Source organism: Balaenoptera acutorostrata, chromosome 21 (assembly GCF_949987535.1).
Source record: "Balaenoptera acutorostrata chromosome 21, mBalAcu1.1, whole genome shotgun sequence".
Taxonomy (NCBI): domain Eukaryota; kingdom Metazoa; phylum Chordata; class Mammalia; order Artiodactyla; family Balaenopteridae; genus Balaenoptera; species Balaenoptera acutorostrata.
In genome coordinates, this window is record NC_080084.1 from 29,006,759 (window position 1) to 29,020,379 (window position 13,621).

A 13,621-nucleotide genomic window follows, 5' to 3' on the forward strand; every position below is an offset into this window, starting at 1 on the left:
TTTGTCTCCCATTGGTTAGTAACCAGTCACCTTCGTGGGTTCCAGGATGGAGGACCCTATAGTTTGGTTGGCTTCCCTGTAGAGCATGGAGCTCTTAACGAATATGTGCATGAACTTCCAACCCCATTGCTCTCCTGTAGGACCACTGACACGCACACGGAGCATCTGCCCGTGGAGGATCCCTCCTTTTTTTTTTTTTTAAAGGAAACACCTTACAGTTTCCTAGGATGCTAACGTTTCACATAATGCAGTTTGAGAGGTTTTGTCCTCAAAGCTCAGCATTTTTATAAGCGCGTGTGGCCACGTTTCATCTGCATGGGTGAAAAGTGAGATGAAGCCATCGGTTGATTTTAAAGCTTCCTACCCGACAGCAGCAGTGAAGCTGCCCCTTTGTTTCTGAGGCTGCACGCCACCTTTGTAATTTTTGTGTATCAGAACACATCAACTGCATAAAGTTAAAAATGTTTATAAAGAGCCGTGTAGAGATGTGTAATTAAATGCAAAATAATGGAATAAGTTGGCTTGGAGACCATAAAACTCCTGTTGGATACATTTCACAACCGCTTCGTTTAGAGATGTCCTTCCATCCCGAGGAAGTGTTCTGCCCTACAAACAGTGCTCGTGCTTTGGTAAGGCCCCACGAGGCATCCTTATCATAACACTAACTTCTTGAGTAGCTGTAGCATCACAGGAGTCTGTAGCTCCGTGAAGCGCAGGACGCTCTCCCTCGGTCGGGGTCGGTTTTTAAAGTTTCCCTTCCTTTTCTTCCAGATCCGGAAGAAGCCATTTATGATGACGTGCCAAGAGAAAATTCAGACTCTGAGCCAGGTTTGATTTTCGTCTGGGGTGGAGTTTTATGAGGTGCAGTTTACCGTCTTTCCCTCTGGATGTAGGCGGGCAGGCAGAAACCTTAGGTGCACAGCTCTCTGTATGTGTCATCACGTTTTGTAAGCTTACGGTGTCTCATCGATGTTGTGCGGTACAGTTTTGTGTGTGCACATGTTTATATCCCAGCCCTCAAGGTAGGGAAATTTTCTCAGTTACCCTAAAAATGAAGCAGGAAGAGTTAAAGATGTGAAAAACATGAATGGAAAGGGAAGAAACATGGAGGCTTGAAGTGCCAGCACGTCTCTAATAAATGATATACAGGAAGTCATGGAGGAAGGAATTACTAAGAATTCTCCAGAATTACAGATGTAAGTTCCCGGATTGTAGAAATACGAATTCAAAGCAGGTTGAGCATGAATCGGCCACGAGACGTGTACAATTCCAACTGCCGAGCACAGCCCACTGTGAATATCTTAACAGCAACAGGAGCGAGGGCGCAGTCACCCGGGAGGAACTGCAATTTGGGAAAAACAGCAGCTTCTCAACAGGCTGGGACACAGCAGGATAATGTTCCCAAAGTGCCGAAGAAAACTTGGTGTTCCAGCTCAGATCTTCACATCCAGCCAAAGTCTTGTCCTTAAACAAGAGAGAAACAGGCAACCTCAGACGCAGATTGGAGAGCTTGACCGCTTGTAGACCCTAGAGGAATAGTTCAAGGAAAGGGGTACTGAACCCCATAGAAGGCAGGAAGGAGTAGTGAGCAAGTGAACTGACCCCCTCTGACCCCCCTGAGGGTGTTAGCACAAACTTAGAGCCCCCTTTGCCCGAAAGGCGTGATGCAGGACACCCCAAATGAAATGTCAGGAAACCATGTCTGGCAGCATCTCAGCAAACAAGCCAAAGCCCATCCTAACCCTGGAGGTTTGTCTCCAGAGTTCAGGTATCTTTCAACATTGGCTGGTTCTTTACATGTCATTTCCCACAGAACCAGGCGAATGACACAAACCATACGCTCATCCTGATACATGCTTAGAAGGTACTTGGTACCATGCCTTCCAGTGTTAAAAGCTCCTGATAGGAGGGAACTTTCCCAGCCTAATAGAGGACATGTTCTTAAAACCGACAGCAAACTTCCTAATTAAAAGCGTGAATTCATTTATTCATCCCACAGATGCTTTGGACGCTGTCAGGTCCCCAGCACTGTTAGGGCCTCAGCTAATGGAGGCCACCTCCCGAGATTCCTACATGACAGGAGACCAATGCTTACCTTCGGCCCTCTTTCTGCATAAACCTGCCAGGTCCTTAGAATAAGTGTGCTCCGGGGTAGTTATTTAAGTACCTGCTGCAAATAACGTGGAGACTAAAGGCAGGTTGCTGTAAAACCAAGTTTGAAATGCATTTTTGAGTAATTGATCCTCTCTGGTAGACCTTTCCCAGCGCAGATGGGCTGATCTGGCGTCTCAAAAACCAAATGGCAACAGAAGGTGGGCTGGCGGTGCCCCTGCCAAAGGTGACAGCTGTTCTATTAGACCGGTGTGTCCCCTCTGCAGGCAGTGCCTTTGGCATTGTATCTGGCGGCGTAAACAGATGTGCTCTTCACTAATTCTAAGATGACTGATGTGATGAAGATATTTAAATACAGTCACAGGTTATAGGTACTATGGGCTTATTTTAGTCCAAAAGCAACAATTATAGTTGTTTGCAGTAAGCTTCACTTGCATTCATATTTGAATATCTCTATCATCCATCTGTCTGTGATCTGTTAATCTGTCTGTATGTCTAATCTGTTTCTATTCCATACATTGATCTAAAGAAAAATTTTCCTTTGTCAGACGTTCTCTATGGGCAAGACATCATTTGGTATAATTGTGGTGGCTTCTCATAGACCAGTGGTCCTCAGGACGCGGATGGGGCTGGGGGTTTATCAGAGCTTTGTCACCCCACGCCCGTCAGTCCAGCGCCTTTCCGGGGTGGGGGGAGCCACACCTGAGGTTCCGTTCCTCCAAGCTCTTCCGAGGTGCCGGCTCCCAACGATGTGGTCAGATGACGAACGTGCACAGACAGAACAATAGCCAGCGAGGGTGTACGTTTTAAATTTCTTTTCGGCATTTGTGCATTCAGATGAAATGATTTATGATGACGTTGAGAATGGAGATGGAGGTGGAAACAGCTCCCTGGAGTACGGGTGGAGTTCGAGCGAATTTGAGAGCTATGGGGAGCAGAGCGACTCGGAGAGCAGAGCCGGGGCCCCCCAGCCCTTCCTGCGCAGCGACCACAAAAAGCAAGTACGTGTCCCGTCTGTGTGCCTGAGAGACAACACGTTCGCACGTGGACCTGTGGACGGGACTATAAGATGTCACTTTCACTCGCGTACTATTTTAAACAGTCGTTTTTTAAGCTGCTGATATGTGCTTCGAGAAAAGCACTGGCTGTTGGCAAAAGAGAAGGCGCCCCTTATTTCACATAATAGAATCTCTCGGCAGGATGGGAAAATTAAACTTATATAAACTAAATCCCTCCAAAGGCCCTAAGTGGGTTCGCTCTCTTGAATAATTTACGTAAATAAGCCCTGGATATTTGTGTTGTGTACCCATAATGCTGTCTGCGCCCAGCCCGCCGCGGGGATGGAGCCTGGCCGGGTGGGACACAGCACAGCCCTGCTGTCCTTTACGGGATGTTTTGACCCTCAGTGTTCCCAACACAAACAGGAAGATATAAAAATAGAGCGTGGTTACAGAAGGATGTTACAGGACGAAAGCGCCTGAGCTGCCCAGGCGCACCCTTAAAGGGAGGGAGCGTGTGTGTGTGAAGCTCCCGAGATGAGGGTCCAGGGAGAAGCTCCGGGTTGCAGGAGTGGATTCCAGGGCTGGAGGTTGTAGGGTGGGAACCTGAGAGAGGCTCTGCTGAGGGAAATCACCCCACTGACGTGGCCGGTGTCCAGTGGTGACTGGCCAGCCCGAATACTCGTGTCGTTGGGTGTTGTGGCTATCGGTAAAGGGGTGATTCACACTGCCGTCCACGGGCACGTCAGCGCGCTCCGTGTCCTTTCTGTGTGAGGTCTAGATGCAGGCTGCACGCTGGTGGAGGCTGTGGCTAGTGCCTCGTCATCACGGCAGAATCGATACGTCACGGCAGGATCAATCAGTAACGCCTCCCCCCGCCTGCACCCCCGTAACCAGGCCGATGGGCCCCAGGACGTGGCCTCCACGTCAGTGCGGCTGACAGATTACTGCGGGCGCTTAGTGTTTGCATAGTCTGTAATCTTGTCCTGAAACTCAAGAAGAATCTACCAGTTGGTGGTGGTCAACCCAGCTACTCAATATTACTAACAAGCTTTCCCCAGAACTTAGCTGTCTTCTGTCACCAGAGTTATTACAGCTGAGACTTAACCAGTGAATGAAGCTACAGCTGTAATTTTAAACGGAGCTGGTAACTAAGGTGACACTTGGCTTGTTACAGCCGAGTCCAACATTCCAGGTTTAAATGGAGGTTTTAAATATGGCACTGGGGCCTGATTTCAGCAGGATGGGGCACCCATTGGGGCCTTGGAGAACGGTTAAAACACTCCTCAATTTCATCTTCAGCGGGCCTGGTAGATGACGTGCAAACTGGGCTGGTCAGGCGATGGCCCCTGAGCCGTGGGCACGATTACTGAGTGGAGACTCTGCCCTCTTGGCCGTCCAGCTGGACCCCTGTTCCCAGATGCACCACCAGCAATGCCGACAGAGGAGGCCGGGTGGCCCAGCAGCAGAGACGGTGGAGGGCCAGCCCCGGGCGGCCGTGAGTGCAGAGTCTTCACCGGGTCCAGCACGCATCCGTCCTGTGGGGCAGCGGCCCGAGGGCAGCTCTAAGGAGTACCAAGTTTCCTGGTTTAAAAAGTCGTATTTCAGAAACTGCCAAAATAACACCCTAAGTCATTTGAGACTCACCTCATAGTCTCAGATTTTATAAAACAATTGCTGAGGTGTCCTTGTCTGGGTTGACATGGGAAACACTCACTAAAGAGCGGGGGCCTCGGTTTGCATATTGGAGACGTTTGTGATCACGTGAGGAGTGAATTACAAGATTTCACCTCATCCCCGTGGGCTGCAGAGAAAGTTATGTCAGTTTGGAGACTTAAAAATCTACCTGGTCCTCCCCAGATCATTTCCCCCATCAATACAATCTTGAATTCAAGCTTCTCTCGCTTTGGTGCTGACACAATGGAATAATTTTATATATAGTTCTACAGTTTTGATCATTTTAATTTCACCAAAACGTAAAGGCGTGATGGTGCCCACATTCTTCTGTGCGTTTACTTGCTCTTGTTTAGCATAGAAGAGTCTCCAGTCTGGCTCACCTGGAGTCTGTCTTCTGATGATGTGTTTTTCATCACTCATGTGTTTATTTCTCGAGAGCCGGTGGGCTAGGAGGGGGGGCCCGGGGCAATAGGACCTTGGTGCGTGAACATCACCCACCAGACGCTGCTCAAGTCCTTTCAATGTAAGATTGTCTCAAAGCACCGGAAAGAGCGTGTTGTGAAAAGCTTGTATCTCTTTGTACTGTAGCTTTCCCATGACCTAACCCGCTTAAAGGAGCACTATGAGAAAAAGATGAGACATTTGGTGGCAAACGCGGTGGGCGCGGTAGAGATTCAGCAGCTAAAGCACAAACATGAACTGAAGGTAGTGTGGTTCACGCTGAAAACGCTTCTGCAAAAGCAGACTGTCCTTTAACGAGAAAACTCAGCCCCAGAGCTGGCCAGTTCTGCCGGGGTGGTGGTTCTCACGGTGCGGTCCAGGGAACCCCAGGGCCACCCGGGCAGTGGCGAGTTCCTGTCAATTCCGGGGTATCCTTCGCCTCCGTCCCCCCCGTCCCCCCACGTGTGGACGGAGGCCCCAGGGCGTGACCCACGCCTGCTGGGACGTGGGATCCACCGTCTCCACGCCAGACGTGAGGCAGGTTCCCCCAAGTGCAAAACAATGCACTTTTTTTGTTGTTTTGGAAAATGTAGTAATTTTTCATAAAACGTTACCTGAGACAAAATGTAACAGGTGTAACATTTTTTAAATGAATATTAATAAAAATATTCAACATTTTTCTCAATTTTAACTCCTTATATAGTATAATATAGATAAAGCAGGTAAACCAAAGCCGTTTGGGCTGCTCGATGACTTTTCTGAGTGTGAAGGGCTCCTGAGACCACAAAGTTGAGAACTGCTGGGTGTGAATGTCGTGGTGTCCACTGTTTGAGATGTTTTAAAAGGGCACTGTCAAGTAACCTTCCCTTCAGTGGGATCTTCGTCCTTCTGACGTTGTGATTTGTTCACACGTGTTGAAAGGCACTTACCTGAGGCAGGTGTTCACTCAGAAACGTCTCTGGAACGTCACGGCTCTGTTCCACGCTTTTCGGTGCAGGAGCGAAGCCCCCGGAATCACAGCATCTCCTCCGGCTCGGCGTCGGGCTGGTTCCGTGCAGGAAACAGGCGGAGCCCCTGGGATAATCTGGAGGCCGGGGGGGTTTCCAGGGAGCACAGGGCCGGGTGGTCCAGGGAGGGGTACGAGGCAGGCCAGCTCAGCAAAGGGAGGGGAATGTGCACGATCAGACGGCGGGCAGAGCGGCGAGGAGCAGGTGGGGTGACTCGTCTGGGGCCGGCTGCGCGCTGCCGTCCTGTGCAGGAGAAGCAGGGCCTGGCGTGTCGCCGCAGCTGTGCGACCCTGGGCGGCCATTCCCTCCGCCCGGAACCCGGCACCTGTGTGGCTTCACCTGGAGCCGGGGCTCGGCCCCCTGCAGGCTCCCTGGCCATCCGTCTGTCCCTAGTTCTCTGACTCCTTGGAGGGAGCGTGGACGGCGTGTGCAGCCCGGGTCTGGGCGGCGGGATCTGGACGACTGGGGGGGGAGGGGGCTAAGGAGGGGCGCCTGGCAGCCGGGCGGGCAGGGGCGCACAGGCAGCGCGGGGCACCAGCAGTGGCTGTGGAGAAGCGGGGACGGCGGGCTGCTGCCCAGGGTTGTCAGCGGACGAAGCCGCGTTTGGATGAAGGGATGCAGGAGTCGGAGCAGGCAGCGTGGCTTGGCCGCGTTTGACCTGATGGGTGGAGTCGGAGCAGGCAGAGTGGCTTTGCCGCGTTTGACCTGGTGGGTGGAGTCGGAGCAGCAGAGTGGCTTTGCCGCGTTTGACCTGGTGGGTGGAGTCGGAGCAGGCAGCGTGGCTTTGCCGCGTTTGACCTGGTGGGTGGAGTCGGAGCAGCAGCGTGGCTTTGCCGCGTTTGACCTGGTGGGTAGAGCGGTGGACAGCGGCTGGGCGTCCGAGTCGGGGTCCGCCAGGCAGTGTGACGTGGATCTGGTGCCCGTCGAGGTGGGTGGTGGCCCAGGGCACATCCTCAGGGACGCAGCCTAGGGCGCGGGGACAGCGAGGAATTGCAGAGTCGCTCAGGGCTGGAGTTGCGAGTGTCCAGCACCAGTCTGCAGGCTCCTCGGGTGGGAACCCCCTAGGGGCACAGCCCCCGAGTCCAGGGTGCACACTCAGCCCCCGAGAGCCCCTCAGCCGGCGCGGCTCTTCACAGACGGGCAACCGGGCAGTGGCCCCGTAGAAAGCGCCGGCGGAGGGAGGCCAGGCGAAGCCCTGGAGGTGAGCAGGCGGGTGTCGAAGCCTCTCCCCCAGGGGAGGATCGCAGGAGGGCGGGGAGGCCGGCACCTAGACAGACCCGAAGGGTGTTGGCTTGTGTCATAAGAGGCCATCTGGGTTTTCTGTAAATGATCAGTCGCTCGGTACCCAGTGGCCAACATCTCAGACGTTAGAGTCTAAAGGATAAGAAATGTGGGTGAAATGCCAAAGCACGTCATTGGAAGCTTTTGGCACTAACGGCCAGTCTAAGTGTTGTGCCAGGACCCTGGCTTGAGGGAACCAGGATGGACGAACTCCCCTGCGGGGGCCAGTGGTCCTTCCAACCCTTCAGTCTCCGCGGAGGAGGAGGTCTGCCGACCCCTCCTGCGGGCCGTCCCTCTGTCTGTACCCCGGCAGGTCTCTCCATCTGGCCATTCCTGTGACCATCAGTACAAAGGGCCTGTGAGCCGCTGGACCGGCCTCCAGGGGAAGCCCGGGGGAGGCTGGGGAGTGCCCAGCGGCTGAGCCGGCTGGTGGGTCTCCAGCCAGGGGCTCCACTGTTTCCTGCCATCTGTCCGTTGACCTTGGGCAAACTGTTCACACCTGTGGCCTCAGCTCTCTGCACTCGGCTTCTGCAAAGCTCTTTGCCAAGTGTTTGTAATAAAAACGAAGACCGACTTTTAAACACAGCAGGAGACTTTTTAAAAACTATGTTAAGGAAGGGCTCTGTTTGTAAATTTGCTTTTCCTTCTTTTTTTTTTTTTTTTTTTTTTTTAAGGATTTTCTTTTATTTATTTATTTATTTATTTATTTTTGGCTGTGTTGGGTCTTCGGTTCGTGCGAGGGCTTTCTCCAGTTGCGGCAAGCGGGGGCCACTCTTCATCGCGGTGCGGGGACCGCTCTTCATCGCGGTGCGCGGGCCTTTCTCTATCGCGGCCCCTCCCGTTGCGGGGCACAGGCTCCAGACGCGCAGGCTCAGCAATTGTGGCTCACGGGCCCAGCTGCTCCGTGGCATGTGGGATCTTCCCAGGCCAGGGCTCGAACCCGTGTCCCCTGCATTAGCAGGCAGATTCTCAACCACTGCGCCACCAGGGAAGCCCCTCCTTTTTTTTTAACCAGCAAAATCAAAACCAAACAGCCCCAAACCACACACACACACACACACACACACACACACACAGTTTCACAACAGCCAAGAAAGCTCTCCCAGATCAAAAAGCCAATTTCAGATGATATTTCAAGAGCAAACTACTTGACAGTATTCTTTTAAAATGGAGTAAAAGCAACGAGGAGGTTTTACCGAGTCACCCCGCCCTCACCCGTCCTCCCTTCCCCGCAGATGCAGAAGCTCGTGAAGGCCGCCAAGGAGGGCACCAAGGATGGCCTGGAGAAGACAAAGGCTGTGGTGAAGCGGGGCCGCTCCTTCATCAGGACCAAGTCCTTCGTCTCTGCAGGTCCGCGGGGCGCGGCCTCGGGGAGGCTGCCTGGGCCCAGGGCCGGCGCGGGGCAGCAGGGACTCCTGGGGGGGCAGGAAGTTGAGTGAATTCTCGCAGAGGGTGGATTTCGCCCCCCCTTAACTGGCTCCTCCCAGCAGTCGGGTGATCGGGGGTCCCCCCGGGGGCTTGCTCTCCCCCCGCAGAGCCCCAGGATTCTCAGCAGGGTCGTGGATAATAGAACACAGTCACGGGGGTGCGTTCACAGTGCCTGGGGCTCCTGGGCACGTTTCCTGCCCCCTCACGGCTGAGGCTGAGTATGGTGGGCTCTAAGCGGGGACTCAGGATCCTCTGTGCTGGTGAGAGGATTCCAGAGTTCTCAGGTTTTGTGAAACATTTCACTCAGGGGCAGGAGCCCATGCCGCTTGTGTGTCAGAAAGGTAGAGCCTGTCTGGGTGTGTTCACATCGGCAGCAAGCTCCGGGCGAGGGTTCTCCAGCGTCTGAGCACGTCTGGGCACTGGTGTGGTAGGAGGTACCCCGCTGTGTGGGTAGCTGAGGGTTTACATGCGGATTGACCGTCCTGACTCTGACTTGGTCCTTTAGAAGCACGTTTCTTTGTTGCCACTACGAACTTCTGATGTGTAAAGCCGGTGCCGGCTCAGTGCAGGGCTGCTGATAACCGTGCAGGGAGAGGACTTTAAGGTCACGTGTTTCCCCTGCGAATGGCCCAGGAAGACTGTAATTGGCCGTAAAGCCACCTGAGCCTTTAGAGAAGGTGTGATCCTCACGGAGCCCCCAGCCTCTTCGCATAGGATGGAGAGTGTGTCAGGGGCTGAGACGGACATGTGGATTCTGATAGAGTGTGCTCCCCGGTGGGGAGCTGGCAGCGGGGCAGGTGCCCCAGAGGGGGCCCTTCGTGGGAGGGCACACGGGCAGAGCCCCACAGGTGCAGAGGTTGGGGTTAGGGGCCCCGGAGCCTGGGGGCTGCTCAGAAATGCCGACTCGGGCCCACCCGAGACCCCTGAACCAGGATCGCAAGGGAACGGGGTCCAGGTGCATGGGGCAGGCCGGAAGCCAGCTCCAGGGGGAGAGTGAGCGGAGTATCATAGGATCGGCCCTGGTTGGGGGGAGGGGACCCATTACACACACCCCTGAACCCTGCGGCCTTAGCTTCCTGAGCTGTCAGGTGGGAAGCCTGGGCTAAAGTCGCGGCTCTTAGCCCTGGAGTTCACAGGGAGGAACTGGGAGCTCTTACAAATAGCGTGTGCCAGGCCTCCACCCCCAGACCGTCAGTGGACCTCTGAGGGAGACGTCCGCACACTGGAATGTTGTGGTTTTTTTAAAGACTATTTTGTTTTTAGAGCAGTTTTAGGTTCACGGCAAAACTGAGTGAAAAGTACGGAGATTTCCCATAAACCCCTAGCCCCACTCATGCACACCCTCCCCTCCCCCACTGTCACCATCCCCACCAAGTGGTCCGTGTGTTACAATCGTGAACCTACACTGACACATCACCATCACCCAGAGTCTGTGGTTCACGTCAGGGCTCACTCTTGCTGTTGTACGTTCTGTGGGTTTGGACAAATGGATAAGGAAACATATCTATCATTATAGCATCATAGAGAGTAGTTCCACTGCCCTAAAAATCCTCTGTTCATCCTTCCCTCCCCCCAAACCTTGGCAACCGCTGATCTTTTTACTGCCTCCATAGTTTTACCTTTTCTAGTTAGACCCATACAGTCTGTAGTCTTTTCAGATTGGCTTCTTTCACTTAGTGATACGCATTTAAGGTTCCTTCATGTCTTTTCGTGGCTTGATAGCTCCTTTCTTTTTAGCTGAATAATATCCATTGTCTGGATGGACCACAGTTTATTTTATCCACTCACCTACTGAAGGACATCTTAGTTGCTTTCAGAGTTTTGGCGATTGTGAATACAGCTGCTGTAAACATCCGTGTGCAGGTTTTTGTGTGGTTGTAAGTTTTTGGCTCCTTTGGGTGAACACCGAGGAGCGTGACTGCTGGGTCATGTGATAAGAGTATGATTAGTTTTATAAGAAAGCACTAAACTGTCTCCCAAAGTGACTGCACCATCCTGCATCCCCACCAGCGATGACTGAGAGTTCCTGTTGCTCTACATCCTCACCAGCACTTGGTGTTGTCACTGCTCTGGATTTTGGCCGTTCCAATAGGTGTATAGACACTGTAGGTTTTTTAAAGCTCCTCTGACAGTTATTCTGTGCAGCTAGCGTTTTGTATCTTTGAATTAGATAATCTCCAGGTTCCTATTACCTAAAAATTCCTGTGCTTTTCTGGTTTCTAGCTGTTTTGTGAATTCTTTAGATTACTTAGCTGCATCTAAGTTTTTAGAAATGAATTGAATTTTGGTCTAGAATTTTTGATCTTGGGGAAGTTGTGCTTTTTCAGATTTCTAGTGAGAAAGGGAGAAAGTCAGGAGGTTACTAAGTCTCCCTTCGTTTTCCCTGACTATCGAGTATTGGTTCTTAGTCATTCATAGCTGCTTTTCTTTGTTTCTGACTTTGATATGTTATAGATTAAGAAATTGAAATATGTATTTCTACTCTGCCATCTAGGTGTTCAAATGACACCTCTGCTTTTAGAAGTTAGACTTCAAGTATTGAAAATCTCAAATATCGACAAACACCACCTTCCTCTTGTGGGAAGGATATTTTCTTGGGTTTGTTAAAACTTCACTTTACTCATTGCTGGGCGGAATGGAGACGTGGAACTGAGGTGTCTACCCAAGGCGTTGCTTTGATGGCCAACTTTACTGCGCTGTGATGTTATATCCTGTTTCAGTGTCAAACAAGCACATTCTGTCTTCCTTTAAGACCACAGATCCTGTCTTGAAGAGGAGCAGAACTTGTTCATCGACGTAGACTGCAGGCACCCGGAAGCCATCCTCACCCCGATGCCCGAAGGCTTGTCTCAGCAGCAGGTAGGATGCATAGGGCAGATACCCCCGTGTTTGTACCAGGACGGCTGTGCTGGCTGGGAATTACCTGCTGGCACAGACTCCCAGCCATTCCATCCACCTGGGCTCCTCCACTGGCCTCTCCTGGTCCAGCAAGGAAGGGGTTAAGCCAGCAGCGGTCCTAAATATTTTGAGTATCAGCCCCAGTGTAATTGTGAAAATGAGTGGAATGTCTGCATTCTTTGTGAGGGTCATTTATACTCATTCACACTGATGTGACGTCTCTACAAAGGGACTGGATGTGACTGTGTAAAATGTGTGTGTGTGCACATAGTGCCTGAGTCTGAGATTAAAAGATAGATTTCCAGCAACTCACGAAGTTAGCCGAATATCAATGAATTTCTTCGTCTCTGAAAATACTGTAGGTAGCAGAGGGAAGATATTCCGTGGTTTCCATTTGATTATCTTTGGGTAAAAGGAAAGGAAAGCTTCAGAAACAAGGGCGTCAGAGACAAGGGCATACCACAGAGTTGGGGGCTTTGGGGGGAGGGGTTGATGGTTTTGGGTGGGGTGTGATTTGAGTTTTTCCCACGTGGGCAGCCTGATGCAGGTCATGGAGACTGAAAGAGATGACAAATGATGTAAATAGATGATGTAGGTAGATAGACGTAGGTGGGTGATAGGTATACAAGGTGGTTGATAGATGCATGCATCATACACACGACACGTGTGCACAGATGTGGCGTGCAGACAGAACCACATAAAAATCCTCTGTGGTAAGTTCAGACTCTAGTAAGAAAGATGACAAGCTGTGTTGAAAAGGCTGCCAAGGGGCTGTTAGCCATAGGTCAGGCTGGAGTAGGAAGCTGGCACTTGGTTGGGTTGCAGGGGGCAGGAGAGCGGGGTTGAAGGTGCTAGTGAAGTGTCTGGTGTGTGGGTGCTGGGCTGTGAGAGGCCGGGCTCGTGTGCTCAGGAGGGGACACATCAGGCAGGTGTAAGGGTCACCCCCCTCATCCTTGCATGCCCCCTGTGGAGCGCATTCACAGGAGGACACCCAGGCCCAGAGGGGCCTCATGGTCAGGCGGCATTGGGCGGCGGGCGTGGCCGGGTCCAGTGCCCCCCTGTATCCCGCGTCCTCAGCTCCCTCGTGCTCCTGGGGTTGGAATGTGGCCGCGTTGCTGGCAGGGGCGGGTTGACGGTTTTTGCAGGAGCAGAGAGGGTGCTGTTCACTGACCCCCTGCTCGTTGCCCAAGTTCCTGGCTCGCCCACCTCATTTTAGCCTCACAAGTCTGAAAAAGGGCATCGATTGCTCAAAAATACTCTTGATGTTCCTGGAGGCCTCCCCTGGGGCTCCAGGACTTGGGTCCTCTTCCCGGAGAGCGTGGGGTCACGTGGTCGGGAGGCACGTGGAGCCGCCCCGTGGGGGGCCCCGCGGGTGAGGGACTGTGGCCGCCATGCAGACGCACGTGGCCGCGGGGCGTCCCCGGCCAGGCCGAGACTTGGAGACAGCAGGGCGTGCGGGTCGGCCAGGGGACGGGGGACAAGGGAGTTTTGAGCCCGCAGGGTCTCAACAGACACACACACCTGCCAGTCAGTTTTGTCCCCCAGAGGGCCGGGTGGTGACAGCGAGGACGGGTCCCTGGTGCAGAAAGGGCACCTCTAGGCGCCCCCCGCCCCGGCCCAGTTCCCACCCCGGGCCCCGCACTGGGGCAGGGGAGACTCCGGCCAGGCTGCTCACTTGTTCCGCGAGCGCCGTCCTCCTTCCCGTGAAACGGGGACCTGGCGTCTGCGGTGTCTTCCTCGTGGCCCGACAAGACAGTGACGCGACGCGTGTGGTGGCCC

General features: G+C 53.1%; 1 protein-coding gene across 7 annotated transcripts in view; it reads left to right on the top strand.

The window, feature by feature from the left end:
• ARHGEF10 (Rho guanine nucleotide exchange factor 10) overlaps nucleotides 1-13,621 on the top strand; it is an 86,777-nt gene that overhangs the window by 27,458 nt on the left and 45,698 nt on the right. For 5 of the 7 annotated variants that reach the window (XM_057537242.1, XM_057537243.1, XM_057537247.1 and 2 more), the window contains 5 exons: nucleotides 772-828; nucleotides 2,950-3,113; nucleotides 5,376-5,492; nucleotides 8,752-8,866; nucleotides 11,697-11,803. In XM_057537242.1, the coding sequence (XP_057393225.1) occupies nucleotides 772-828; nucleotides 2,950-3,113; nucleotides 5,376-5,492; nucleotides 8,752-8,866; nucleotides 11,697-11,803 (560 nt within the window). The remainder of the gene's footprint in view (nucleotides 1-771; nucleotides 829-2,949; nucleotides 3,114-5,375; nucleotides 5,493-8,751; nucleotides 8,867-11,696; nucleotides 11,804-13,621) is intronic. The other 2 variants (XM_057537246.1, XM_057537248.1) reach the window with 1 other exon arrangement.